This window comes from Aspergillus ochraceoroseus, assembly GCF_002846915.1.
Source record: "Aspergillus ochraceoroseus IBT 24754 chromosome Unknown P175scaffold_1, whole genome shotgun sequence".
Classification (NCBI taxonomy): domain Eukaryota; kingdom Fungi; phylum Ascomycota; class Eurotiomycetes; order Eurotiales; family Aspergillaceae; genus Aspergillus; species Aspergillus ochraceoroseus.
Window position 1 is genome coordinate 5,092,371 of NW_024468476.1, and position 27,446 is coordinate 5,119,816.

At 48.5% G+C, this 27,446-nt stretch overlaps 13 protein-coding genes across 13 annotated transcripts; 4 read left to right on the forward strand and 9 right to left on the reverse strand.

Annotated features, from left to right (window-relative positions):
- Nucleotides 1-38: 38 nt before the first annotated feature.
- Nucleotides 39-1,525, reverse strand: P175DRAFT_0554603 (uncharacterized protein). The gene has a single exon (XM_040900569.1). The coding sequence runs from the start codon at nucleotides 1,234-1,236 to the stop codon at nucleotides 322-324; it is 915 nt and encodes a 304-aa protein (XP_040756747.1). The 5' UTR covers nucleotides 1,237-1,525; the 3' UTR covers nucleotides 39-321.
- An 886-nt stretch (nucleotides 1,526-2,411) lies between these two features.
- P175DRAFT_0498477 (uncharacterized protein) lies at nucleotides 2,412-4,257 on the reverse strand. The gene is made up of 3 exons (XM_040896509.1): nucleotides 3,610-4,257; nucleotides 3,394-3,520; nucleotides 2,412-3,326 (listed from the first exon to the last, which is right to left on the reverse strand). Exons 1-3 carry the CDS (start codon nucleotides 3,874-3,876, stop codon nucleotides 2,641-2,643), a joined length of 1,080 nt encoding a protein of 359 aa, XP_040756748.1. The 5' UTR covers nucleotides 3,877-4,257; the 3' UTR covers nucleotides 2,412-2,640.
- On the reverse strand, nucleotides 3,741-5,119 carry P175DRAFT_0539736 (uncharacterized protein; the record flags this gene model as incomplete). Its single annotated transcript, XM_040900338.1, has 2 exons — nucleotides 3,741-4,401; nucleotides 4,525-5,119. The coding sequence occupies 2 exons, from the start codon at nucleotides 5,117-5,119 to the stop codon at nucleotides 4,151-4,153; spliced, it is 846 nt and encodes a 281-aa protein (XP_040756749.1). The 3' UTR covers nucleotides 3,741-4,150.
- Nucleotides 5,120-5,846: 727 nt separating this feature from the next.
- Nucleotides 5,847-7,076, reverse strand: lea1 (U2 snRNP complex subunit LEA1). Its single transcript, XM_040896510.1, has 4 exons — nucleotides 6,938-7,076; nucleotides 6,808-6,848; nucleotides 6,466-6,726; nucleotides 5,847-6,411 (listed from the first exon to the last, which is right to left on the reverse strand). The coding sequence occupies exons 1-4, from the start codon at nucleotides 7,014-7,016 to the stop codon at nucleotides 6,031-6,033; spliced, it is 762 nt and encodes a 253-aa protein (XP_040756750.1). The 5' UTR covers nucleotides 7,017-7,076; the 3' UTR covers nucleotides 5,847-6,030.
- Nucleotides 7,077-7,702: 626 nt separating this feature from the next.
- Nucleotides 7,703-10,000, reverse strand: P175DRAFT_0490403 (putative nucleoside diphosphatase (Ynd1); the record flags this gene model as incomplete). Its single annotated transcript, XM_040895796.1, is given in 4 exon segments — nucleotides 7,703-9,657; nucleotides 9,721-9,847; nucleotides 9,898-9,971; nucleotides 9,991-10,000. The coding sequence occupies 4 exon segments, from the start codon at nucleotides 9,998-10,000 to the stop codon at nucleotides 7,703-7,705; spliced, it is 2,166 nt and encodes a 721-aa protein (XP_040756751.1).
- Nucleotides 10,001-10,783: 783 nt separating this feature from the next.
- P175DRAFT_0472584 (ammonium transporter) lies at nucleotides 10,784-12,762 on the reverse strand (the record flags this gene model as incomplete). The annotated part of the gene is made up of 5 exons (XM_040895129.1): nucleotides 12,445-12,762; nucleotides 12,155-12,369; nucleotides 11,913-12,093; nucleotides 11,542-11,862; nucleotides 10,784-11,476 (listed from the first exon to the last, which is right to left on the reverse strand). Exons 1-5 carry the CDS (start codon nucleotides 12,451-12,453, stop codon nucleotides 10,784-10,786), a joined length of 1,419 nt encoding a protein of 472 aa, XP_040756752.1. The 5' UTR covers nucleotides 12,454-12,762.
- Nucleotides 12,763-14,063: 1,301 nt separating this feature from the next.
- P175DRAFT_0472586 (uncharacterized protein) lies at nucleotides 14,064-15,882 on the forward strand (the record flags this gene model as incomplete). Its single annotated transcript, XM_040895130.1, has 6 exons — nucleotides 14,064-14,233; nucleotides 14,279-14,541; nucleotides 14,623-14,660; nucleotides 14,718-14,883; nucleotides 14,952-15,041; nucleotides 15,098-15,882. The coding sequence occupies 6 exons, from the start codon at nucleotides 14,064-14,066 to the stop codon at nucleotides 15,880-15,882; spliced, it is 1,512 nt and encodes a 503-aa protein (XP_040756753.1).
- Nucleotides 15,883-16,005: 123 nt separating this feature from the next.
- Nucleotides 16,006-16,748, forward strand: P175DRAFT_0539748 (uncharacterized protein; the record flags this gene model as incomplete). The annotated part of the gene is made up of 3 exons (XM_040900339.1): nucleotides 16,006-16,268; nucleotides 16,356-16,437; nucleotides 16,528-16,748. Exons 1-3 carry the CDS (start codon nucleotides 16,233-16,235, stop codon nucleotides 16,746-16,748), a joined length of 339 nt encoding a protein of 112 aa, XP_040756754.1. The 5' UTR covers nucleotides 16,006-16,232.
- Nucleotides 16,749-17,059: 311 nt separating this feature from the next.
- P175DRAFT_0472589 (uncharacterized protein) lies at nucleotides 17,060-17,806 on the reverse strand. The gene is made up of 3 exons (XM_040895131.1): nucleotides 17,568-17,806; nucleotides 17,445-17,511; nucleotides 17,060-17,357 (listed from the first exon to the last, which is right to left on the reverse strand). Exons 1-3 carry the CDS (start codon nucleotides 17,595-17,597, stop codon nucleotides 17,149-17,151), a joined length of 306 nt encoding a protein of 101 aa, XP_040756755.1. The 5' UTR covers nucleotides 17,598-17,806; the 3' UTR covers nucleotides 17,060-17,148.
- Nucleotides 17,807-18,066: 260 nt separating this feature from the next.
- P175DRAFT_0498482 (lysophospholipid acyltransferase family protein) lies at nucleotides 18,067-21,440 on the reverse strand. Its single transcript, XM_040896511.1, has 7 exons — nucleotides 20,694-21,440; nucleotides 20,419-20,637; nucleotides 20,108-20,363; nucleotides 19,376-20,054; nucleotides 19,014-19,325; nucleotides 18,708-18,964; nucleotides 18,067-18,643 (listed from the first exon to the last, which is right to left on the reverse strand). Exons 1-7 carry the CDS (start codon nucleotides 21,241-21,243, stop codon nucleotides 18,481-18,483), a joined length of 2,436 nt encoding a protein of 811 aa, XP_040756756.1. The 5' UTR covers nucleotides 21,244-21,440; the 3' UTR covers nucleotides 18,067-18,480.
- A 579-nt stretch (nucleotides 21,441-22,019) lies between these two features.
- P175DRAFT_0498483 (pantoate--beta-alanine ligase PAN6) lies at nucleotides 22,020-23,445 on the forward strand. Its single transcript, XM_040896512.1, has 2 exons — nucleotides 22,020-22,098; nucleotides 22,174-23,445. Exon 2 carries the CDS (start codon nucleotides 22,323-22,325, stop codon nucleotides 23,241-23,243), a length of 921 nt encoding a protein of 306 aa, XP_040756757.1. The 5' UTR covers nucleotides 22,020-22,098; nucleotides 22,174-22,322; the 3' UTR covers nucleotides 23,244-23,445.
- Nucleotides 23,446-23,649: 204 nt separating this feature from the next.
- Nucleotides 23,650-26,094, forward strand: dbp7 (putative ATP-dependent RNA helicase). The gene has a single exon (XM_040894508.1). The coding sequence runs from the start codon at nucleotides 23,693-23,695 to the stop codon at nucleotides 25,994-25,996; it is 2,304 nt and encodes a 767-aa protein (XP_040756758.1). The 5' UTR covers nucleotides 23,650-23,692; the 3' UTR covers nucleotides 25,997-26,094.
- P175DRAFT_0506832 (WD40 repeat domain-containing protein) lies at nucleotides 26,033-27,429 on the reverse strand (the record flags this gene model as incomplete). Its single annotated transcript, XM_040898224.1, has 2 exons — nucleotides 26,033-27,119; nucleotides 27,173-27,429. The coding sequence occupies 2 exons, from the start codon at nucleotides 27,427-27,429 to the stop codon at nucleotides 26,033-26,035; spliced, it is 1,344 nt and encodes a 447-aa protein (XP_040756759.1).
- Nucleotides 27,430-27,446: the final 17 nt, after the last annotated feature.

A 27,446-nucleotide genomic window follows, 5' to 3' on the forward strand; every position in this document is an offset into this window, starting at 1 on the left:
TATTGTCCGAGAATAGGGGATAGGTTTGGAACAGAGATGAGAAGAGTTGAACAAATGTCATTATGATCGAATGCTATATACGCAGCCATGTCCTAACTAGCCAAATACCAACCCATATATATGTAAAGAGAATAGATGAGAAATAGACTCTCCCGCCAACGCCACGCTCCCAGTCAAGGATACGCTCAAGAAAACAAACGAAAAGATGGAACCCCCCCCCAAAAACCGAATAACGAATGAGGTGGGATAATCGCGCTGAAAAACTGAAATTTTGTTCTGCGTTTTTTATGCGCAATGTCGGAATACTGAAAAGGAGCAAGGTTAACGTCGCATTCGACTAACGCGAAATGTGGCCAAATCGATAGATTCCACCGATACCTGCTCGTCGTCCACTTCGATCGGTCCCTCGTTCGAGGCAGGTCGCTTGAGCCTAGCGGTTTCAGCGTGTGTCGTGTTTGCAGCCTCCTCTTCATCGGCAAGACTCTTTCGTTCCTCTTCAAGTTGTTTTACTTCAGCGGTAGCAAGGTCGACAAGAGCGGTGAATTGATCTTTCACCCTCTTTAGTTCGCACAAACAATCTCCCGCCCTGAGAAAGTTGTACGCCGCTGTCTCACACAAGCCGTGGGCAAGCTCTAGCTGTTTCTCTGCGATTTCGAAAGGCGACTCTTTGGCTGGTGAGTGAACTTGAGGTGGTTGGGGGCCGGGGCTTCGTGCACTCCGCATGGTGGACAGCAGGTCATCAGGTGAACCAAAAGAAGGTAATTGCGGTCGTGAAGACATTTTCATCCTCCCAGCGCGCAACCCTCCTAGGGGTAACTGTGACATCTTGCCTTTCCGCAAGTTGTTTCGAGCAGTTCCGATGTTTCGTACCATTTCGTCAAGGGACGTCTGAGTGTATCCATCGTAGTGAATGATCAGGTTATGTCGTGTGCTGATGACCGAAAGTCCCTCTCCCGAGGCGATCGACGAGACATCCCCCTCGTCGGCTCCCCTTTTCCGTGGGATTGCTGCTTGGCCGCCGTTGTTTGGCGAGTTTGTTTGGATGGAATAAACGGAGCTGTTCCGTCGGCGACGAACTCTTGTCGACGAATTGGCATACTCTTTAAATGCTTCTGCGAATTCAACATTTTTAGCGACGGTGTAGTCAGTCAGTTCCGACAACCGGCTCAGCCAAGAGGGTACGTTGTGGGCCAGGTAGGAGAAAGCCCCGAGGGCATCCATCTGCGGGCCGGGCATGGATTCACCAGATGCTGTGCCGGTCGGTCAGCAAGATACCAAAAAAAAATCGCCAAAAGATATTCGAATAAGTTAATATTCGGCTTTAGAAGTTGATCCTGGGCTTGGGGTAGAGGCCGAGTCGGCACCCTAGGCCTGTACCATGGGCTTGAGATCAGTGGAAACCAAATCGACCCAAAACCCCAATATCTCGTCGTCGAATCCAAAAGGCGAGTCTTATTCGATGGGGAAGGGGAAAAAGAGAAGAGAAAGAGAGATGGAGAGGAAGGAGGGAAAAATGCGAAAGGAGACGACGGGATGGGATGGACGGAGGATACAAAAGAGTCGACTCGCAGATATTACGGTATACCGTAATGTTACCCTCCACTGGCTGTATTGTCCGTTGTTTGTTGGCTAAACTCAATACAGGATCCCTGCTGGCTGTTTTGCAATCGTAATAATACATCTCCAGTTGGTCCAAAGGGTTGGTCCTGAGAAATCAGGCAGCCCAGCACGGATTTCCGGTCCTTGGATCTTTTTCCTAAGAAAGAAATATCAGACCATCTCTTGTGTCGGGCTGCGATACCTGATCCATGTATCTGTGATTCCAGAGTAGTTATTTTCACTCATCATTGTCCTCCTACGTAGTCAAACAAGCGGTGAAGTTGGCTGTGCATACTGCTTATCCTCCATACAAATCCCGACTGTACTTCGACTGTAGCCCATCCCAGGTAAAAGGAGAATATTCCTTCTAGAATAATCGTTATTCATCTATTTCTAACGGCTCCCTGGAGATTCCCTGCCAGAATCTCATGGTACTCTGGACCTCCAGGCCAAATCAGCCCGTCTCTCTTTCTTGGTGGCCATTCGCTCTCCTCGTAGGGAACTAACGCAGCTAAAGCTGACAGCACCGACACTAAATCCTTGTCGCTCTCGGGATTGACGGAACAGGAGAATGGAGGCGATCTAATTGTCCTATTCGCTCGAAACAGTGCGTTGGCTGTGGTGCACCTGTCGTCCATTACGGGACTTGGTCTTCAAGAGTAGCATATGCTGGCTACTTACAGCTCATCCAAAGACCTTGAGCAACGGTACACCTAGGTCTCACATCTGGTGCTAACCTATCGACATCCGTTTTGGAGCAGATATAGATGCAGATTTGTACTACTAGGAGCAATCTTTTGAAGAGAATGCCTATACATGGTATACTGTACAGCAAGCAATTTGTGATTTCTGCTTTACTGTATGCATGTCTGTGACAGGCCAGTGTTAGGTCATTTATTGTCGCCGCGTTATCCTTAATTGCCAACCCTAGCGGAATGATACTTCATTCCTTTCCACACAGGGTTCCAATCCAGCATGGGTTTAGTACGGAGTACTAAAATGGAGGATTGCTTCCCTGCTTCCCAGTTCCCCAGCACACATTCAAAGCCCCCTTTGCCATGCCTCTACCCAGTCGTCCAGTGCCCGCTTGGCAACATGAAGAGATTCAATCGCGGCATGCCACCGACTCTCACACTCCTCTAATCGCTGCTGTAGCTCCTGGCTAAACACAGAGTGAACAGACAATTGCGCAGATCCTCTCAGGTTATCCAGGGGGAAAGGCAGAAACCTTCGCTCCTCGCTGCCTTGCACGTTCGTCTGGCCACCAGAATCAAGATCTGGCGTTTCCATCTTCACACGCTGTTTTCCGCTAGGCCGCCGCGGCTGGCGTCGAGACGTCTCCGACGTGGCATGCTTGAAGGGCCCAGTTGAATCTGGCGATTCTCGCAATTCATTCCCTGCGGACCCTGTGGCTTGGACCCGGCGATGATGCTCATGCACGCTGCCCTGCGAGCCTGGCATCTCGCGCTCGCCTTCGGACGCAGACAAAGAACTAGACTTCTCTTCTTCTTCTTCTTCTTCCTCCTCACCTTCCTCTGGCTTCCACCGTACTCGACGGAGCGCTTTCTTAGCCAACGGCGACGACAACTCATTGCTGCCCTCGTCGAATGAAGATCCACTACCACTGTCGCGATCGACCGAGCCCTGGTCCCTCGAGATATTGAAACTCGCACCGGAATCCCGTTTCCGTTTCATGGACGACACCGTTCCTGTCGCGTCTTCTGTCTCTAAATCGACAAAATCCACTTAGCTCGTATAGAACAAGGACAAGGACAAGGCTAGGATCCCACATACCACCCTCAGACATAATGCTCCGATGGACACAACGGACCTTGGACTGTCTGCAGCTCCCACACGCAGGCGTCAACTTGGGCTTGCTTGCCTGACCGGACTCCATCGGAGCCAAGGTACCCGTCGGTGGCTGCAATCCATTCCCATTCTTAGCATTCTGATGACATTGTAATTCCAATTGATTTCTGGTGGAGAGGAAACGGGGAGGGAGTGTCCCACCTTGCGTGCGCGAGATGACCGCCTAGTGGTTTGTCTGTCCTGGTCCTCCTCCTCTGCCGCTTCGGCTGTCTTGCGGATCTCAGACACGCTTGGCTTGGGTTCGGGAACGTTGGAGCCCTGGGAATAATCGCCTTGCACGGGGGAGTTGCTTCTAGGACGGTAGGAGGAGGAGATGTCTGTCTCTGTTCTGTCGTCGTCTGCTGGAGGTTGGGGGGGTTGGACTTGTTTGTCTGCTGCGCCAACCGGTTGTATTCCCATGAGGGTCATTATTTCCGTCCGACTGAAAACGATTGCAGTTGAACTCAACCCGTGGCTGTAAGCAGTCTCTTGGTAAATGAATTGAGAAGTAGGGTAATCAAGAGGGCAATAATTGCTCTAGAGGTCTAGTAAAATGAGGGAAACACAATCGGGATTGAATAATGCTCTTTGTCCCTTTGTCTGCCTGCTCCTCCGCCGTAAATAACACAGAAACACAACACATTTGCTACGTTCTTTGTAGATTACAGCTCTACAAACACTCAAAAAAAAAAAGGCATCCAAATCATGGCCACAGATCAAACTCTTCCCATCTCCCTCCAGCCTGCTCCCCAACAAGCACCCACCTCGTTCTACTTACCTTCTCATAGTTCGTTAAATCCAGCCTCTCCACTTCCTCAGGCGCAATCACCACCACTCGGAAATTCCTCCTAGCGACAGGATCCAGAAGATCCTCGACCGTCTGCCCAAGACCAAGCCGCGGATCCTCGGGAGCCTGAGACCGCAATTGCCCGGGGGGGGGATTCCTAAAGGACCCTAGGACAATAATGAAATCAGTACAGCATCCGACAACATACCTACCAACCTCCTTCACACATAACATAACACAACCAAAGAGAGAAAAGAACGAAAAGAAAGAAAGAAAGAAAGGATACATACCCCGCATAACAGGCGAATGATTCGCAAAATAAGCCGTAACCTGTCTATCCCAATCCCAATCCGCATCCGCATCCGCATCCGCATCCGCATCCCCATCAGAAACCGTCCTCCTCATCCCCCTTCTAATCCTCTCCCTGGCTACCTTCTCCTCCTCCTCCTCCCCGTCTATCCCCAAGCCACATCCCCCACCCCCACCCCCAGTAACATACGCCCTCCCCCTAATCCTCCACTGCACCCCCACACCCGGCACCCAGAACACACCCTCCACAAACCCCGCCGAACCCCGCACCTGCGCCGCCTTTTCCATCCTGATATCCGTTGTCACGGCGAGCATGTCGCTCTCGTAGACGGCCGGGTTCACGCCGATGCCCTGGGCATTGAGCGCCTCGATGGCATTCCCATGGAGCGCCGGGGTCGGCCAGAAGCCGCGGAACTCGACGGTGCGGCAGCGCGGGACGGCGGTGTGGGTTTGCGGGTCTTGCGCGACTGTGCTGAGGGCGAACGAGGTGGTTTTTGTGCGGAGGAGGTGCGAGGCGAGGGGCGCGTGCCAGGGGGCGTTGTGGCTGGGGGTTGCTGGTTCTGCTGTCGAGGACATTTCAGTCTTCGTTGGTGTAGTCGCTTGGTGTGGTGTTGGAAGAGAGTGGGCGCGGGGTTCCGTAGACGGTTCGGGAGGAGAGGATGAGGGCTGGCTGGCTGGCTGGCTGTGTTGGGTTCTTGGTGTCACCTTTTCTTTTACTGGATGCGGTAGGCAGACAGACTACCCTTCTGTCTGGTAATTGCTTGCGATCTTGACGATAGCACTTTTTTAAGTTCCGAAGTCGTTGGTGAAAGGCACGGATGACGTTATTGGATGGTGTTTATCTTATCTGATGATCAGTAGGATATCAGCATTGCATTTGAATAGATGGGTTATTTACCAAGGAAAGATAGGGAGCGTACATGAGTTTAGATTCACATAGGCATTTAATGGGTTGTCTTGTATATCTCTAGCATATATCTGTGACAAGGTTTATAGTCGCACTGCTATTCGAGATGAGTATGTTGGTAATGCCGTCTGCATTCTCAATACAGCTTCTTCTTCTTCTTCTTCTTCTTCTTGATATGATTGATGAATGGCAGCTGCAACTAAACCGGCTGAATTACTTGATCCACCCGAGAATTAGAACAGAACTGAGTGGAGTGATGAGTGTACAGTTGGAGAAAGGCTTATCCTTGAAGCCACCAGTATTCATGTTACTATTATCCACCACCATATCAGGGTTGTTCTAGAATATGCGATATCCAACTACAATATAAAAGCCTACGACAACACAGTACAAGACCAGGAAAACAAGTCAATTCTTTTAACCCATACCAGAAGCAAAAGACAGTAGTTCTCAATTGTTATTGCCGAGTTCACAGCCAACGCCAGAGAAACACATTAACCATTGCGATGCTATCCCGCAAACAGTCCGTCCCAAGAAGCCCTAGAGAGATCACCAAACGAAACAATATCACCCATAAGAATTACATCTGCATTTTGTCGTCGTCGCTGTCCTCGCCGTCGACAAGCGCCCCGCCGGGTATCCGGCCCTCATTCAGCTCCTTCTCTAGTCGTGTGATCTCCTGCAAGCTCTTCGCTTCCCGGATCATCTTCTCCACGCGCTTCCTCTCCTTTTCCGTGAGCTTGACGCGAACAGCCTTGTCCGCCGGAGCGCGATCTGTAGGACCGCCAGATGGAAGGTCAAATGTGCGGGACTTGACGCCCATAATCTTCGACGCCAGCGCGGAGGGTTCTTCAGCAGTGCCGAAAAGTTCTTGGGCCTTCTCACGTTCTGCGTCCTTCACTTTCTGGTAGTCTAGGAATCGAACAGTCGGGATCCTCCAAATCACCCAGTACCGGTAGTGCTGTTACCTGTCAGTAGGCGTGGCCTTCCATGTTTACGCGAGGAGATATCTGACCTCCTTCCTTGTAACCGGGTTCTCGAGCAAAATCAAATGAGTGAGCTTAGTGAAGTTGCGTAGGGGATCCAAGTCCGCCAGCTCTGCAATATTATTTGCGGTCAACACGAGGTTGCTCAGGCCCGGAATCGACGTCGCGAGCGCAGGCTGAATGTGTCGGACTCGATTTCGCGCGAGGAGGAGGGTGTGAAGGCGAGGGAAGAAAGGGAAGTTTCCAAGAGAGGAAATGTCGTTATCGGTAAAGTCGATCGCATCTTGGTCCTGCAGCAAGTCAACATCAACCTCACCCAGACGAAAGCCTCAGATAAAACTGAGCGACACAGGAACAAAAGTAAAACGTACTTTGGCAACACCCAAGTTCTCAATCGCGGGTATCTTGTGCCCTATACGACTCCAACCGCAAGGTCGATATCAATCCAGCTCATATAAAGTGTAGTATCTGTCCTTTTCAGGCCCAGTGTGTAACACGCACCTCGAAGATCTAGCTCGCGATCCTTAAGCGGATTGATGTAGGAAAAGGAATTTTGGATCAGCTCAACGGTCAATCGCATGATGGCGGAAAACAGGCAGGAATTCTCTATTGGGGTATCATAAAAAACGGGTAAAACCGGGATATCCAGAGGGTTAAATTTAGAGAATTAACAAGAATATGACAAGCAATTGGGAAAAGAAAGAAACCACAGCGGAGAATGAAGTTGAGTTGTGCTCCTTTACTTCTGCAGCTTCATTGCTGAAGATTTTGCCAGGCGGTGAGAGGCTGAGTCAGTAGTGCACGTGATCATTTTGCACCTTTCCTCGTAACTTAGTTACCGCTTGCGCCAGTTGACGCGAGATTCGAGATTTGTGTAGAAAAATGGTGAGATGTCATATATAAGACAGAAATAGAGAATGAAGAGGATAAGGACATGTTCTACTGGGCTCAACTAACGCCATTACGGGTTGGCACCCCGATCTATTCATACATGCAAGGTCATTAATAAGATTTAAAAGCCAGCATAGCAAACCACTCTATAAATGCGGTTCAAAGGTCCAGCCAAAAGAGAAAAAGGCTATGTACTCCTGAGCACATGGTCCTAAGATGTGAAGCAGAACCAGGCATTTTACCTCACTCCTTAAGGAGTGGGGTGATATCAACTGGCAACATGCTGGGGAGACTTGCCCTGACCGAGAAGATCAAGCCCCATGCAGGGAGCCCCGACAAGTGCGGAAGAGTTGACAACATGAAACATTATTAGCATTAGTCGTGTATCAGGGGCGTCATGCCCGGGGATTTGTGGGATCGGGATGGGCTGCCTGCCCTGGACCGACGGCCGTTCGTTGTGGGACCCAACGCAACGGGTGCTAAGTGCTCCCTGCTTTCTGTCCTTACTACTAAGCCGTTCCGATCAATGGCGGAAAGTCCAGAACCGGCAGTAATTCCAAGCCCGATGGTTGTCGATGAAGAATTGTCAAGATCGAATTTGAAGGTTGTGGTACTGGAGTGGCCCCAGGTGGATGCACGCTTTGGCGGGGCAAAGCTGGAGTCGCTATCCGAGTAATGACCATCGAATGAGGATGGACTAGACTCTGACCCGGCTAGTTCAATATCGTCGACGCCATCTTCTAGCACACGTTCATAAGATGGATTCCGAGCACCGAAGAACGATAGCTTTCCCCCAGATGTCTTTCGCCTCTTGAAACCCGAAAGTGACGATCGTCGATGTTTGAATATGCTTTTGACTTTGTGGTACATTTTCACACGACGGCTGCGGCCGCAGAGAAAAAAAGCGGCCAGAATGATGATGAAGACGAAGAGCAGAAATCCTGGGATTCTTCGTGATGATCCTCCATCAAAAAGCGTATCCTGCCAGGTCTCGTCGTGGAGGCTCTCCGGATCCGGCAACAACTCAACACTTGGATACTGGAAGTCGGTAGGAACACCAGCAACATTACTGCCAAATCCAACGGGGAGAGTCTCAGCAACCTCGACGGGAACCTGAGATGAAGCGTAAAGAACCATTTTGCCCAGGGTCCAGCTCACCTCAGTGGAATGGATCTTATTCACCGCCTGAAATGCATCTAGATAGCCCTTGTTGTGACCAGGTGATAGCACTTCCTTAGTTCCATTAACGCTTGAGCTTGGAAGGTCTTCCAAACCCACGCGAGGAATTCCGATACCATCATGCAAGACGTTAATAACCCAGGAGGCCTTGAAACAAACTTCAGAAGCCCGCTCGCGGTCCAACTTCTTCCACTTGTGGTCCAGGATACCCTGTTCGATGGAATGCCAATCCTGCGAGCAGAATGCTTGAACTCGTTGTTGGTAGGTATTGAAGTCGTACGCCTTATCTTTATGGCCCATCTCAAGAACGTCATGTGTTGTATGCCAGTACTCGCTGATTCCTACGAAGTGATTGACATCGAAATCAATGGCGGGGACATGAATTCCGTGAAGTAGACAAGGCTGGTCAGGACAAGGGGCATCCTTGTCTAGCAATGGGAAAGTCCCTCGCAAGCATTCATCGAATTGCCCAGTTCCCACGAGGGAGCGAACTACATCACCACCATCCTCCAGAGGTTTACCGTCAATCGTGGTTCGAAGGCCTGCCGGTAAACACGGATCTGGAAGTTCTTTTGCATGCTCAACTGCTATCGCGTCCTGCAAAGCTTCGAGGTAGCGTCTTCTAGCCTCCCGCACTCCAAACTCTAGCCAGGACGTAACAAACACTTTGTGCTCCTGCGTAGACCCATCGATATTTCGGAGGCGAAGTAGTGTCAAGTCGTTAGCGTGTTTTTCACTCTCTGTTGCATTGGGAGCAAAGGCGATTTGCGCGGAGGCTCCGCCCATGTCCAGAAATCCGTAGGTATGGTGGCCCTTGCCGTGATCATGATCTCCTGGAGTGTCGAAGCTTCCCAGAAGATAGTTTGTCGCAATCCACCCATATAATCCTTCTGTAACCCCCGGGATCACTTGGATATGCACATCGCAATCCGGCAGCGCAAATTCATAATTCTCCCGAGCATAAGAGCAGACCTGATCTAATAATACTCGTTGTTCAAGGTCACCAAGCAGTCGCATTCCGGCCGTGGCTAGTAGAAAAAGAGGCGTTTCCTTAATAGCATCTTTAGGGACGATGTCACGAGCATGGTCCAAGAGTTCAGCGAGATGGTGCGAGCCGATATCTTCCGGTCTATCCGCGAAGGAAGACACACCTACAACATCGTGTTAGAGATCGACACCGATACACAAGTCCACATTTCAGCTATCCCGCATACCAGGGTGGATTTTCTTGACCCATTCAGCTTTTGTTTTGATTTCCGGCAGCGATTTTAAAACATCCTCGCCACCTTGTTTCCGCGCGATTGCGGTATCTAGCCACCGATAGATGTGCACTCGGGTTCCCTGCTGATATTAGAGGCGAATAACTATTGCAATTTATTGCGTGAGCTCACAGATGATCCTGCATCCAGAACGACTCCATAATGCCCTGTTAAACGTGCAACGGTCAGCTCTTGATCAACCGAGTCTAGGGTGGTGACCCGTACATTTACCCATGGAGAAAGTTTGCCGGGTTCTATGACCAATTTATTCGATTAACATGGCCGGCCCCAGGGAAGCCTTGCGAAGTGAGTCACAGTCAACGAGTCGCAGTCGACAGCGAAGGGTGTCAAGTTCTAGACCGTTGATAGCGATACAGGGTGCTGCAGGTACCGGGAAGGTGTCAAAAGGGATGGAAAATCTATGTAAAGCGGCAAACCGGGGGGGACCACAAGCGAATGGCTTTGCAAAGACAAGAAGGATCGGTAACGAATGAAGAAAAGAAGTCAGAAAGTGCAAGACTGACAAGAGGTTCCAGCAACACGAGGAGAGGGAGATGGGATAACGAAAGACACCGAGTGTGAGCGAGAGAGAAAATCAGGCATGGAACGATAAGACGGGAACGGATGGCGACAGAGCCTGAAGAAAAAGGACGCGACAACCTGCCGATGGCACTATGCCTATTGGGGGAAAGATTGGATATTGTGGTCTCATTCAAGTTCCAGTAGGGAGCATGAAGTTATGAACCATGGAGAGTGAAGGATTTAGAATGTGCAAATATCCTGGGTTTGATTGGTAAAATATGGGAATATTGAAAAAAAAGGGTCTTACTCTTTTGCTAGATTTGTTACCGTTTCTCAGGCACTACTGTATGTATAAATTCGTAGTTAGACAGGTTATTAATAGTTAGGGGCAACGTAAGCCGGCTTTTCCTTGCTTTATTGGCCAGAGTCTGGATAATTTTCAGAGACTAATGGCGTAGCTTGCCAAAAAGAAAAATGAAATGAAATGGAACGTAGTTTACGCGGTCTTCGTACCAGCCTCTGGCTGCTGTACCTCTTTGGATGGTTCTTTTGGTACACCCATCAGGGTCGTGCTGCCAAACGCCTCCATCATCGACCAGTCACCAATTTGTTCATCAACAAAGAAGGATCGATCTAGACCAAGAATCTCCGACTCCTCATCGACCCTTAGACCCAATCCCGGGATATATTTGAGGATGAGAAGCAAGATGCAAGTCATAACAAAGGAATAGGCCGAGATTGCGCAGATCTCAGCAAGCTGCTTGCCAACTTGGACCCCGTTGCCGTCGATAGCTCCAGGTGCGAGAGTGCCGCCGTCTAGGGCCGATATGTACTTGCTGGCGAAGATACCGGTCAGAAATGAACCGACCATCCCACCAATACCGTGGAGCTTGAACACATCCATCCCCTCATCAACATTCATCCACTGATTGAGGTTCTTGCACAATGCGCACACAACAGCCGTGAGGAATCCAATACAAGCGCCCAGCCAGATAGAGACGCACCCCGCAGCGGGAGTAATGCCTACAAGCCCGGCGATTGCGCCCTCGCAAGCTCCCACCACGGTAAATCTACCTTTGTATCGGATCATGTCAACCAAGACCCACCCTAGGATACCAGTAGAGCCAGCAATATTGGTGTTCATAATAGCCATGTAGGCACGAACGCTAGCACTGAGAGTTGATCCGCCCTGTTTTTTTTTTTTAATATGTATTAGATGTGCAATAAGAGCTGGAGGGTGTCCTGTGCACATACGTTGAACCCAAGCCATCCTGTCCAGATAAAAACGGTACCCAAAAACACCAGAGTTGTGTTGTGAGGTCGCTTCATAGATTGCTCCGGGAAGCCCTTGCGTTTTCCGAGGATAACTGCATACGCTAAGGAAGCGCATCCTGATGCGATATGTACAGGACCACCTCCTGCAAAATCAATGGATGGAAGGTTATATAACCATCCCTGGCTACTCCATGTCCAGCGAGCGAGTGGACAGTAGACGATAGTTGCCCATAGAAAGCCAAAAATGAGAGAGGCGACAATACCACCTCTTTCAAAGGCACCACCAGCGACAATCATGATCTGTAATGATTAGTATACCTCTTCCTATAACCATATATCTTATAACTCACCGTGCATGCACAGAAGAGAAGCTGGAACAGACAGAATAGTATCTCGGGAAGCACAGCTGATCCGGGGGAGGGGGCCGCCAAAACTTCTTTGAGCCCAAAGTTCTTCAGCGTACCAATATATGGACCTCCATCTCTAGAGTAGCTCAGAGAGTATCCCCAGAAAATCCACTGGAACGAGATGCTATTTCATAGGTCAGGGCTAAAGTTGCTCGGGAATATTTTGACTGTTTTCCGAAACTTACACTGCTAGTATCAAAAATGCCTGGAACAAGAATGTCATAGCCGACTTCCTTCGTGACAAGCCGCTATACAGGAAGCCGATACCCGGGAGAATGAAGAAAACAATGAAAGTACAAGCAACAACATAGACCGCGTGAAACTCATTCCCTACAAACGGGGCATTCACATCGAGCTGAGTCGAGTCACCGCCGTCGGGAATGGACGGGTCATATTCTGGCTATGTGTGATGATGGTGTGTGAGTTGCTTGAGTCTGCAACGTTAGGCAGCAGGAGGGGAGGGGAGAACGCGTACCGTAGACATTGCTGCAGAGGCCTTCTCCTATACAATCGCTGTCAATGGGATCTGGTCAAACTGACAGTAGATAATTCTTCTGCTGAGGCTGGTCTCCATCGTGATTTATTAGTATTGTTCGCGTCGACCCCATAATTTTGTGTGACTAGGGTCCATTCCGATAATTCGCACCCCTTGCACGATCATTAGTGAGCCAAGAATCCGTAAGACTTGTTATCTCTTGAGGCCAAGAGTCTGCTTCTGTATATAAATACTGGTTTGTCATGTCCGCTGATAGCAGTTATCAGGGAGCTTTGATATCACAAAGCCAAGAGCACCGCGCACGAAGTCACTGATATGCAAGATAGACTTGTGTGAATCTCCAATGAAAGTGTAGTGGTTGGTTATAAGTAGTCAGGGGGGGCCGGAAATCGCAACCACCTCAGGCTTAGTGTCTTGCAATAGTTAATTCATCAAGCATCAGACCGGCTGCAATTGGTGGGAGATAGCACTTTTTACATCTCCTCGGTCATTGATATCACTCCTCTTGAACTCGGAATGAGGCTGTTCCACGCACATCATCTCCAACTAAAACAGGCAAGTTTTTGGACCAGATTAACTCGAGTCCCTGGAGCTACTATGTACATGCAAGCACAAGGTAACCTTGAATCAAGTTCACCTCGCATTCGCCAGTCTATATTTTACGGACTATTGTAGGAATCCCTTGGATGCATTTTAATTTAGACTGAGAAATATAAGTCACTAGTATTGGTACACGGTATATTTTGTCCTACAGGGATCTTGACTTCAGAATGTATTTCCACCTACACGGGATTGTATTCATATACAGCAGCCCACAAGCTGAATAAACACTAATCATAGAAAACTTATCTCGTGCTGGAAGACCACAAGAGTATGTCTTTTGAGAATAGTTATCTTTAGTCTGGTGATGAGAAAGGAGACTTTGAAGCATGGGACGGAGGTTTAGTCGGATATCATTCTTCCAGCAACGGTAAGTAACTGCTCATTACTTATATATACTTCAGTGGAAGCTACAGGGCAAGAGCCAAATGGAACCAATGAAGTATGAAGGAATTATTCCACGACAATTAATGGCAAACCCATGATATACGTAGTTCGGTAAGGGCGCGCAGTAAGGGGCCAATGAAGCAATTAATCAATGCAAGAATACCTTCCCGCCAGCCACTCGCTCTGTTGCAGGTTTGACAGTAAACCAGACATTCTCACAGCTCGGGAGGATCGAGTTGTTCGTAGAAGTTGAGAGTTATGAGATTCATTAATGTTATAGATCCACCGCCTGTCCTGTCAAGTTCCGTGGCATAGTAGTTAGTGTATGAGTCTATTGGATCAGGATTCCGAGAAGGGAAGAAACGAGGGCAAAAGCATAATTTAAGATGAACTATTATTAGTCGATCGACATGCAAGAGCTTCCTTTAGTCCGCCAATTTTGTGTAACGGGCCCATCTCAAGGAATGTGTTGTTAAGCACAAATTTCTCTCCAAGGCCACGGCTGGGACTCTTAAAAGAAGGCAACTATGGACCTACTATATCGATACCCAAAAGCAGTCTCCCGAGGTCCAGTCTATGCATTGCCAGCTCCAGGAAGAAAGAAGTAGACAATGACAAATCCACCCGCAGTTGACGGTGGCAGACTTAATGGTGATAATGAGAACCCGGACACGACTCTTACAGAGCATGAAAAGCAAATCGAAAAGAAGCTCGTATGGAAACTCGATCTCATAATCCTGCCCCTGGTTTGCTTGACGTTTTTCCTTAGCTGCATCGACAGGTATGTACGTCCCCGGCTGGATGTGTCGTCGTTAACATTCGATAGAACCAACTATGCGGCTGCCCGGCTTCAACACTTGGAAAAGGACCTCAAAATGACCGATGCACAATATCAGACTGCACTGTGCATTTATTATTTGGGCTATATCTTTCTCCAGGTACCTTCGAATTTGCTGCTCAACCATTACGGTCGACCTGCGTTGCATATTGGTCTCTCTACTATTGCCTGGGGCATAGTCACAACTTGCACAGCCAGGGTGCATAATTTCCAGGGCATGCTGGCATGCAGAATTATCTTAGGAATCGTTGGTCAGTGCTTGGGGTCATTTACCCATCGATATGTATACTGCTTCCTGGCGCTAATCAGTCTCTTCGTTGGTGTCAACGTAGAGGCCCCCGTATATCCTGGAATCTTATTTTACCTTACGGTAAGGTGTTGATTCCCAATTCTCGCAAGGCCAAATCACGCTCACATTTTCTCGAAGAGATGGTACAAGAAAACAGAACTTACCCTCCGCATAAGCATATACCTCGCGGCAGGTCTAGTGGCGGCCGCTTTTGGCTCACTAATAGCCGCAGGAATTTTAAGTGGACTAGATGGGGTTCGTGGGCTTTCAGCATGGCAATGGCTATACATCATAGAAGGTGCAGGTAGGCGGGACTTCTCTCCACTATGATAAAACCCGGTCAAGATGCCGCACAACTAACCTTTAAGATAGTATCTATATCTGGCGGAATCGCTATCATATCCTGTCTACCTAATTTCCCTCACACCTGGACAGCCCTTGCGCCAGAAATGAAGCAAGTTGGTTTGTCTACCAAACGAACTCCTTATCGCAACGTCGTGTGTCTAACCACATACTAGCAATCCGACGCTTAACTCTCGATGCTTTACAGGCTGACCTTGACATATCTGGTGGCATGTCCCAGGTGCAGGGCCTCAAGCTAGCCCTGGCCGATATCAAGCTCTACGTCATGGCAGCAATCAATATGTGCATCATCGGGGCGATTGGATGTCAGAATTTCTTTCCCACACTTACTGCAACACTAGGATACAGCCATATCGTGTCTTTGCTACTAGTTGCTCCTCCGTACATGTTTATCGCCTTCTATAGTTGTCTTCACAGCTATCTTAGCGACAAGGTAGGGAACCGATTCTGGTTCATCATGTATCCAGCTCCCATTGCCATAGCCGGGTTTGTTATATTCATGACGGTGGATACGTTCGGGATCAAGTACTTTTCAACTTTCCTTATGCTTTTAATTTACCCTATGAACAACACCATCTCTGCTTGGATCGCCACCTGTATCTCACGGCCGCCTGCGAAACGCGCCGCGGCGTATGGATTCATCAGTACAGTGGCGAACTCAGCAAATATATGGACGCCTTTTACATACCGCAATCAGGACGCGCCTCACTTCCGGCTTGCACTTGGGATTGTCACTGGGCTGGTCTTTGCAGCTGCGGTCCTGAGCATAGTGCTGCGCATGATGCTAGTGAGGGAAAATCGGAAGCTTGACGGTATAGAAATTGAAGATTCGCATATGACCGAAGTTGAGCTGGCTAGGTTGGAGAAGACAGCAGAGGCCGAAGGGATTGATATGGCAACGACCAAGCGCTTGCACCACGGGTTTCGATATACAATATAATAGAATGTTCTGGGGTTTCTACAACCTGATTACTTATACATATAAACTAGTTAACTATCTGTATGGTAATGTTGAACCCTGTTGTATTCATATTTGAATTGAGAGATATCATTGCATGGTCAAAGGACGTCAAAAAAATAACATAAATAAACAAAGCAGTAAAGTCATTAAAGATTCAGCTTACTTTTACTTTACCTCGCAACAGTTGCCCATAAAACCCTCAGGTTTCGTTTACTTTCCTCTTCCTCTACAAACCACAAACCACAATCAATAATCAAATACATCCTCCAAGCTCCAAGCCAGAGTAATCCTCACTTCATACCCAAGAACACCAATCCAAGCGATCCAAAATGCCGATGGTTTGGAACTCTGAAGCCGATGCAAAGGTACATACATACATACATACACTATCCTACCTCTCTCTCTGCTCCCTATTCAAATATACTATACCCTACTGACCCACCATCACGCAGCTACTCCTCGGCATATTCAACCAGCTCAGAGACGCAAAGCTGAAGCTAGATATCGATAAACTGGCCGCCTTTATGGGTTCAGGTACCTCTCTCTCTATATTGCTTTGATTTACATTCTATACCTCTGTTACAAGCGAGGAGAAGGCAACTAGAACTAACACGGATATCCCAGACTGTCTCCCGGGTGCCGTTCAGAACCGGCTCGTCAGGCTCAGAAAGAAAGCTGAAGAAACACCCGACGCCAATGCCAACACTGGGAGCGAAGAAGACAAACAAGATCCCAATTCCCCGGGGGAAACGTCTCAGAAGCGTAAACGTGGTCGGCCACGTTCTTCGAAGAAAAAGGCCAAGACTGAGGATATTGCCATTGTGAAGGAGAAAACGGAAGCGTAGAAAACATTCTACGGGCCTTGGATATTGGTTCCTTGCTTTCTTGTGTTTTTGAATGAGATGTGGTCCACTGTTGGTGGGGATCTTTAAATCTGAGGATTGAAGCAGAGCTACTACATAACTAGGGTATGTAGCATGAGAGGGGGAAAAAAAGGCTTCTCTGAGACAGGCCAGACCAATGAACTTGGAAATCATCGTCGTATTCTTTTTTTTTCTTTTTTCGCTTTAAAGACTGGATCCAGTTCTAAACCCTCCCTTCTAACCCTCAGCATTGAACTCCCCGCCCCCCCCCGCAACCCATAATCCAAGTTCCCCTAATTCATAATCTCCATAGATTTCCGAGAGTACAATGCTTGCTTTCTCATTCAAATCAAGCCTCTCCAAAGCAGAAGCAGCTTAGTAGTCACGCATCATCACCCGAAACTTCCTCCTGCACTTTTTCCTTCTTTGCCTTCTTGGGCGTGCGTTTCTTCTGAGGCGAGCCATCAACATCCGAGTCGGTCTTACGCTTGACGCTCATGCTGAAGGTCACGGTGTTTTCGCCCCTGAGGTTTTTGCGGAACTTGGAAAGATGCTCTTTGAGAGCTTTGGGGGTGGGCTTTTCTGCTCCCGCTAAAGTATGAAATATATATATATAGATAGATATATATGTATATCTTTAGATCACTGCAGACTGAAGGGAGGACAGACTAGACTTACGCCAGCCGTTAGCGAGCTTGTCGAGATCAATGTTGACATTCTGAGTCTCGAAGAAGGTGCGCCAGAGCTGGATGTCGGAGTGTTAGCTTCTCAGGGTCATGAACAGGTAAAGGGAAGTCGTACGATTTCTTCGTTTTCTTTGGTCCAGCGCATTTTTAAGGCTCTTGGTGGAATGCTTAGATGAGTTGGGTGGAGTTGACGGATAGATGGCTGATTGTGTGAAAGGTGAGGTTGTTGGCGTTGGTGGGAGAAGAGAAGAAAGAGGTGGAAAGAGTTTGACTGCTTTAAGACCAGCAAGGATTCTGAGCAGAGCTTGAGGGTTGCTGACTTGGTAAGGTGAATGAGAATCTGTGTTATTGCAACTTGGGTTGAACACAGAATCAGTAGATACAGATCCGATTTGATGATTTCAACGAGAGTTTCTATAGCTGGCACAGCTAGCTTCTAGTATCAGCTAAGCCCCCTCGTACAGAGACATTTGTAGAAATCTAAGATGCCTCAGATATCAGAAATATCATCATGATTCTTAATATAGAGAGGACATTCTACATTTTTAGTAAAGATATAGTATAGGATTCAAATTTGGAATCCCCACAGCGTAGGTATACTACACAGAATAGGGCAACACACTCTTTACAGGACCAAGCATATATATATATAACTTAACTTATGGAAAACCCCATCCAAGGCCCTTCTCCGAAGTACTTTTCAAAAGAGGCTCAAGTCTCCCTCCCTGGATTTTCCCACAGATAGCCTGGATATAGACGTTGCAGCACAAAAGCTGCTTGGAAATGTGGTGATTATATTCTTTATTTCATGGACGCCTTCCAGGGAATATTTCTATCCCGAAGCTTTAGCAATAAACAAGCAGGAAACGTAGAATAATCATGAATGGAGTAATAAAGGCGAAAAGTAACAGAATATAGATACAATATAATACATGAAAAGAACTGAACACTGTAGGACATGGGGTATTGACAGATAATAAGAAACAAAGAATGATGAAAATTAAATGGTAAGAGAAACGAGTATGCCCTCATAGTTTGGAACTCGGTGTGATAGCCTTTCTGCGTGGCGCACGGGTCGAGACATTGGCTTCAGGGTCCTGACTTTCGGCACTTTCAAAGAGCTTCCGTCCAACGATGTCAGACATGGTCAAAACACGAGATGAGACAGTGGCCCCATCGCGTCGGTTTTTCCTGCATTGCGTTAGCGAATATTCTGTTTTTGAACAGAGGGAGTACGTCAGAAATAAGAGCTTACCCTTCACGTCTGGACTGCGCAATCAGTTCCATGAAATCCCAAAGCCGCCCCTGAGGAAGCAACTTGCCGCTGTCAGGATCTCGTTCTGGAGTCCATTCGGGGGCGAGTCTCATCTTGGCAGAGGCACGAGGTTCCTTACTTCTGGCGACAATAATGATGCCTTCCTCTGCGAAACGCTCATAGGAATTCTTTAGCGTCTCTTTATTGACAGCTTCGAAATAAGAAAGGTCTCCTTGGTGGTATAAGGTTTTACCCAACTGGCATCCAGGTCAGTACTTAACTCATCACATCTAGTCATGTACTCACGAGTTGTGCGTTATTCTGGGCCTTGCTAAGGTCAATCCAGACATCCTTTGGTCCATTTAAAGGCGGAGTGAGTCCCAGCAGAGACACGGTACCAAGCCACGCAGTTTCAATAAATGGCCAAATAAGAAAGCAGTAGAAATCGTAATTCTCCCGGCCACATTGGCGCTCAGTGTCACTCAGCTCAACATACAGGGGTGCCCCGGAGGAGTCTCTCGTCACAGTGATCACCTTGTCTTTCTCCAAGCCACGTAAAGCATTTTCCAAGTTTGTAGTCAAGCCGTCAGGTGGGAAGATAAATTCTCCACGGAAAAGCTATTGAACGTTAGTATATTGCAGGATAATGAAATCAAATATCGATATACCTGTGATAAGAAAGACACTTGGTGTATGAGGTCACCGATGGAAATTCGTTGATAGGAAGGTCCACCACCTTGTTTCACCCTTGTATACATAGCTGCGGAAACAAGAGCCTCTGTAATAAACAAGTGGATTGTCATATTTCTGTAGAAAGAAAGCTGAAAACGGTCGACGGCGTAGAAGGTCGGCTCGACCAGACCAGCTACCTCTCCCACAATTTCAGGCCCAAGGACTTCAAGAGCTCGATCAACAACCACTTCTGTCCGATATCGGTAAAAGTGAGCAACCCGGCCTCCTTTCGCTCGGACACGGTCGCATAGCCACTCAACGCGGCGTACTAATTCGCCTTTTCCGACTCCACGTCCACGGAGAGTTAACAGAACCGTTCCAACCAGTGCAGTAGGCATCATCACAGAGACCTTGTTTATATCTGAGAGTACTCTATATCCTAACGCTCTTAAAACTCTGCCTCTCTCTGTATAGCTGAGTGAAATTCCATTCTTCAGCTGCAATTGGCCAGGTAGTCTAGTTAGTTGCTGGGTGATGAACTCTCGGAGGCTCCACGGCTCATGAAAACGAACGTCCACACGGCCAAGTTTCAGAGACAACACAGACGATGACGAAAGGAAGTCTGCCAGGTTTTCCTTTCGCTTAGGTTGGCCAAGAAGCTCACTGATATAAGATCTAAAAAAAAGGTCAGAAACTTGGTTGACAATAAAGGATAATGCGGGTCATACTCAGTTTCAATGACTTTGTCATATTGTGTGCTGACAGGACATATGATAGTGTCTTCAACCCTCCCAGATAGCACGCTTTCAACGATGAAATTGAGAATTCCGAATTTCGGGGACAATAGCTTTCCAGTGCGTGATCGACCACCTTCAATGAAGCATTCGAAGTTGTATCCTTGCTGTAAAATTGTATCGATATAAGCTTGTACGACAGTATTATATAGTGGATCGTTCCCAAAGCTTCTCCGAATCCACATGGCACCTAAAGCACATCAGAGAAATGGACTGACTAATGCACGCGAGTCAATTGAACATACCTGCATGCTGTAAAAATGGGCCAAGCAGGGGAATATTTAGGTTGTCGCCCGCAACTACGACTGGCAAGGCAATCCCCAGGCGGTAACAGATAATCTGCAGTGAAACATAATCCACATGAGACTTGTGGCACGGTAAGAAAACGATGGATTGTTTCTTTTTTGTAGCCTCGTCCGCAACAGCTCTCAAGCGGAGAACTTCTTCACTCGATACGTGGATTCCTGCAGCCGCTTATTAGTCCACAATACCATATCGCAAATTGTGAACGCAAGCTTACCTTGATGGTACGCGCGGGTGACACACTGCGTAGCAATATAGTATGCGCCACGGATGAATCTCTTGCTTTCCATCTTGCAGATCATACTGTCCAGCATGCGATCCACAACTTCCTTAAGATTATTCTCGAGCTCATTTCGCCGTTGTGTCCTGTTCCTAGCAAAAGGACCGGCCTTGACCTGTAGCAGCCCTTCTTTCTCCTCAACGGCCAGTCGCGCTTCCGCCAATTCCTTCACTTTATCCTGCAAAATAGGGCTAGCCAAGATGAGGGTTTTAATGCGTTCCGTAAACCCCGAGTAGTATATAGGTTGTCCCACAACCTCATCGTAGGCGCGCCAGCCGGTACCGGACATCATATACAAACTCACTTCGCGTAGGAAATCGAACGGGTTCTCACGAAAGCGCGCCATATTGTGGACCAGATTGCGCTCCGTGATCTGTCCATCTTGCTCAGGTCCTCCGGTATAACCGCTTGGATGGATCGTAACTTGATCTCCAACGATTTCGAGGTCCGGAGCCGACTCGCCCACGGGTGACTTTTCCGACGGCATCTTCACTTGGAGAGAGGGATCTCAGGAGGTGGCAGAGGTGAAGGTATGGAAAGGATCAATCAGCAAAGGGGGGGCATTGAGTTCCTCAAACCACTGAAGAGAATCGAAAAGATCATGACATAACTCAAATAGTGGCAGAAGAAACGTCCCTTCCCCGGTCCTGATAAAAGTCACAACCGAATGCACGGATCGTCCCCATCGGTGCCTCCCCCAGGTTTCGGGCCGAAGGTACCTCGGTGCTGACGCATCTGAAGATCTGTCCCGGCGCGGATTAACTATAATCATGTAGTCACGTGATGTTATATCGGTATCGGAAATACTATGTTCCTGCAGGCGCAGCTACTTGATGGCATATTGGCTTGAAAGTCCCTGTGTTGTGTGCATTCCTTCAACTTTGAGTCAGGGAGTGAATCAACAAATCTTGTCAATTCATGTATACAAGTCACCTACGCCCTATTCGGGGGGAAATTCTACCCTCTTAGCAAGTAAACACCGCTTTTGCACCTCATTGTACCGCGGGTTAACGGCTGGTAAAGTTTCCGTTCTAGAAACTCGATGCCTGTAATTTATGGAGTCCACCTGGGATGCTTTCAACGCCGCAGTAATTAGCACGAGACTAATTCAGAGCTTCCACCATTGCAGCATTCAAACTCAGAATGGGAATGTTCTGGTGATAGTTTCCTTTCGTCCGAACAGATAGATACTATTTTATGTTCCCATGCCCCCATCCTCCCCACGCGACAGCTTGTGAACAATTTGTTCTCTGTGCGCCCATCCAGCTACTCCGCGGCAAACCGAGCTCATTGCCCGGACAGCTGAGGGTCACAATGTTCTGCAGGCCAAGGCAATTACTCCGTAAGATATCCTCGTCAGTATGAGTATCTTTTTTGTTTTCGATGTGCTGTTTTCTAACTTCAAATTCCTTCCCAGTTGCCTCCTCTCTATTCCGAAACCCCGCAACTTTCCCCGCCAGGTCCCTCCGCCACTACTCCTTCCAAGTATTTCGCGATGTTCCACCTCTCCGAGAGCTGCGTCGAGGGCTTCTGTTGGCGAAGAGGAGTGTAGGCCTCGTTCCGACCATGGGTGCGCTCCACGAGGGCCATCTATCCCTCATTCGTCAGGCAGCAGCGGAAAATACGGACGTATTCGTGAGCATCTATGTCAACCCGACCCAATTTGGGGTCAATGAAGATCTCTCTAGTTACCCGCGTACATGGGACTCCGACGTCGAGAAATTAGAGCGATTGAATGATGAGCTTGCCAATGCAGGAGGGAATACTGGCCGCATCACAGCTATCCTAGCCCCGACTTCTAAGATTATGTACCCGACACTTCCTCCTTCTTCGGAAACCGATGGTGATGGCTCGTTCGTCACCATAACACCTTTGTCGAAGAAGCTTGAAGGTGCTTCTCGTCCTGTTTTCTTCCGGGGGGTGGCGACCGTCTGTATGAAGCTTTTCAATATCGTCACCGCAGACCGTGTTTATTTTGGTCAAAAAGATATCCAGCAAACGGTGGTCATCAAGCGGATGGTTAAGGATTTCCACATCGATACCGAGGTTAAAATTGGGAGCACAGTGCGTGAGGAGGACGGTTTGGCTATGAGCTCAAGGAATGTATATTTGGGATCAAGGAGACGGACAGTCGGCCTCGTTCTGTATATGGCTTTAAAAGCATCTGAGAAGGCGTATAAATCCCGAAACCTCAGCCGCGATGATATTCTAAGCGCCGCCAAGAGTATCACTCAAGAGGTTTTATCCAAGCAGGAAGCTCTATCCCCCGCTGAGAGGGTATTGTTTGAGGTTGATTATATCTCTCTTGCGGACCCTGATACTCTTGAGGAGGTCGACATTGTGGATGCCACCAAGGGAGCTATTCTGAGCGGCGCGGTCAAGATGCTCCCTCTTGAAGAAACCAATTCTGGAGAAGACTGCGGTTTAGGGGATGGGAAGGTTTCCGTACGGCTGATCGATAATCTGATCTTGAAGCCTTTGAATTGACGATGGACGAAAGCAATGTATGATATGCAGGCGTTACATAGTAAAAATAGTATATACCCTATCCAGCGCAGGAATGCGGTGGTTCAGCTTGTACAAGATTCATACATTTATCGGGTCCATTGGACGAAATATTCAGGAGCAACCAGTGATGAGGCATGACTCCGAAAAGCAGTCGATAGAAATAAAACAACCATTAATCCAGGCATAATCAAAATAACTTTTCATTCGCCTTTCTAATACAACAAACCCAGCATCCAAGTCGTTGATTGTATGTACTTCCCAAACAGGAAAATAGGGCACATGATGAGGGCTCGGAAGCAGATTCGGCCCGCGAAAATTTCCTTCTGTAGTAAAGCCTTTTCCCAAACTTTCCGTCCGCAGCGCCAAAAGCTCAACTCTGACAAAAGTTCGACCGGGAATCGCAGCCAACTGTCGTCCATTTATTCATCATGGCTGACGATGGCATGCTCCTGAACTTTTCTCTGGGGACCGATGTTATAAAACCAGAGACTAAAATCAAAGGTGGCACGTGGCGCGAGCGATTAAGCGTCAAGAAGATCGCCCAATACCGGACGCAAAACCCCAAGAAGAGCGGAAGTAATAAGGACAACACCGAATCTGACCCGAAGAATCCAAACCGCATTCAGGTACCGGCCAATCGCCCTGCTAAGAGACAACGGACCGATGGAGGATTTCAGTCAGGGTCGCATAGGTCTGGCCCATCTTCTGAGAGACAACATCCGCGTTCCTCGCATCCACGCCAGATAGTATCCTCGCTATTCTCCAAGAATCCCAGGCCACAGAACGCTATGGAGGCTCAAGATGAAGATGAAGCTGTTGAAGATGCGAAACCGACAAACGCTCCATTGATTGATGGACTCGATACCTTTACGAACCTTGGTTTGTCGCCGATCCTTGCAGCGCACCTACTCACAAAGCTCGAGCTGAAAGCGCCAACGGCAATTCAGAAGGCTTCAATATCCCAACTTCTCAAAGAGGAAACCGATGCGTTTATTCAGGCGGAAACTGGTTCGGGCAAGACATTGGCTTATTTGTTGCCGTTAGTGCAACGCATAATGGATCTTTCAAAGACAAAAAACGAGGGCGAGGCAAGCGTCCAGCGGGACAGTGGCCTGTTTGCGATTATCCTTGCACCAACCAGAGAATTGTGCAAGCAGATCTCAGTGGTTTTGGAGGGGTTACTGCGCTGTGCGCATTGGATTGTGGCAGGAACTGTGATTGGTGGAGAGAAGAAAAAATCGGAAAAGGCACGGCTGAGAAAAGGGTTGAATATCCTAGTCGCTACACCTGGACGGCTTGCGGACCATCTCGAGAATACCCAGGCTTTGGACGTGAGTAATGTGCGGTGGTTGGTACTGGACGAGGGTGATCGCTTGATGGAGCTCGGTTTCGAGCAAGAGCTACAAGGTATCATCAAGAAACTCGATGCAAGACTACGACCTAGTCGGATCCCGGGAATTCCCGGGAAAAGAGCAACAATCCTTTGTTCCGCCACCCTTAAAATGAATGTTCAAAAATTGGGCGAGATCAGTTTGAAGGATGCGGTCCATATTAAAGCAGACCCTACGGACGAGGACGGAGAGAACACCAACGAGAACGGCGAAGATGCTGCGTTCAAGGTTCCTGCGCAGCTTAAACAGTCTTATTCCATTGTTGCATCGAAGCTCAGGCTAGTAACGCTCACTGCTTTCTTGAAGCGAACATTCATGCGAAAAGGATCTTGTATGAAAGCTATTGTGTTCGTTTCATGTGCAGATTCAGTCAATTTTCACTTTGAGGTATTTACACGAAAACTCCAAGATGCGCTAGAAAAAACAGAATCTAGCGACGCCGAAGATACAGAGAAAAAGGAATCTGAGACTTCAGCCCACGGAACAATCGCGCCAGCCACTGCTTTCTCCAACCCCTCAAACGCTGTCACCATGTACAAACTTCACGGTTCCCTTCCCCAGCACATTCGAACTGCCACTTTGTCCTCATTCGCCAAAAATCGTGATCCCTCTGTACTGATCTGTACCGACGTCGCATCTCGAGGTTTGGACTTGCCGAACGTTGACCTTGTTGTCGAATATGATCCTGCTTTCAGCTCGGATGAACATTTGCACCGAATTGGTCGTACTGCCCGCCTTGGACGTGACGGCCGTGCCCATATTTTCCTCCTACCCGGATGCGAAGAAAACTACGTTGAAATTCTCAAGCGTAGTTACAGGGATGGTGGGAAGGCGCTTACACGCACAACTGCGGATGATATGCTCAAGCGTGGATTCGGTGGAAATGTGGAGTCCCAGAACAAAGACTGGGATGATAAGGCTACCGAATGGCAGTTGGATGTTGAACGATGGGCCTTGGAGAATCCAGAATACCTTGAAATGGCGAGACGCGCGTATCAATCCCATATCCGCGCTTACGCCACCCACATCGCCAATGAACGACACATCTTCAACATCAAGGAACTCCACCTGGGACATCTTGCAAAGAGCTTTGGTCTGCGTGACCGTCCAGGAAAGATCAACGTCCCCGGTTTAAGACAAGGGAAGGACGACACCAAGAAGGATTTCAAGGCTGAGAGGAAGTCGGTCCCCGGGAAAAAGAGAAAGGCACCGTCTGGCGGCCGAGGAAATGACGATGACGACGATTTCGGCTCCGGCCCCGATCCAACAGCTGTGGCACAGAAGATGAGAGCCAAGATGAGGGAGCAGATGGCGGGAGCAAGCGAGTTCAATATTGCTTAGTTCCGTGGTTTTATTTGTAAATAGCGATCCCTGGCCTCAGTAGATATCCCACAATGAGATCTTTCCATCTTTCGACCCAGCAGCTAGCCAGTGTGTATTTTGCACCTTCTGGCTTCTCTGGCGCTGGACTTGAGCAAGTGAAAAATCCCTTTCTTCACGCTTCGTAAGCTGCGCCCCGTTCTCTTCGTCTCCGGCCTTCCCTAGGGTAGATTCCGGGCCAGGAGTAGGAGACAAGTCACCTATATTCGAAATGGAAGAAACATGCGCAAACGCAACTGCATAGCACCCATCCTTGTGCCACTTAAGCACCGCTAGCTCCTTCATCGTCTTGCATGAATAAACCCTGACCCTTGAATCCCACCCGGCAGTGGCAAATATCTTTCCATCTGAGCGAACCCGTAAACCCTGCTGGCCGGCATGCTTCGTATTTATAGTCCTCAAAGGCGACTGCTCTACCTGTACGGTCCGGGCCGTCGAAGCCGAAGCTCCAAGGCGAGGAATAGGATGCTTGACAAGCAGGGCGTCCGCAGAAGAAGAGAGGAAATAGTCTCCAGTAGCACAACAGACATCGATCGACAATACAGGCTGAGAATGGGGGCGAGATATGTAGAGTTTTTCCCACTTCCACGACCCATTGCTAGAGAAATCTTTCTCCTTGACGGCCCCTCGATGACCGAACACCATGACGTGTCCATCCTCGTAAGCGGCCGCAACGTACAACTCTCCGGATTGAGATGTGGTTAGATGCGCAGCCATAACCATTCCAGTTTTCACGGTGGGGTCCGCAGGGATCGTGCAGATTCTGCGTTCCCTAGGTAGATGGAATAAATCAATAGCGCCAGAGTCCAGGGCATTCGGGACCGCGATGAGCGCAGATGACGGGGGAACACTATCGGATGGTTTACTTCCATCGTCTTCATGTGTATGTAGACCAGTCTCGAGGAACTGCATAGAGAATGCGCAAAAGTTCAGCGCATTCACGGGCAGAGAATGCACAAGCCAGGGTTGGTTCCCAGTGCCTGATTGAGACGAGTCGCCGATATCAACCGGAAGAGTTTTTTGGAGAGACTCCTCGTCTTGCACTCGGAACCTCCACACTTTTAGCTTATGATCTCTTCCGTGTCTGTCATGAGAGAGTTAGTGAATTAGCTATATGTATGGCTGAAGGGAACGTGCGTGTATATTTCTGTCATCGCTCCAGCTGCCAGGCCGAATCCTTTGACTTCGAGGACGGCTCCCTCGTGCGCTTTCCATACCGCTATGGGGCGCTTGAATACAAGATCCCATACGATAATCCAGCCATCGGCGTCTCCTGACACTATGCGAAGGTTTGTATTAAAGATTTGTAGGGCATGGATTGGGGCGACATGTCCGCGTAAGATGTAAGTGGGAGTTGCTGGTGGTTGTCGAGGCTGTGTTGTATCAACACTCATTTCGAGTGATGTCTTTG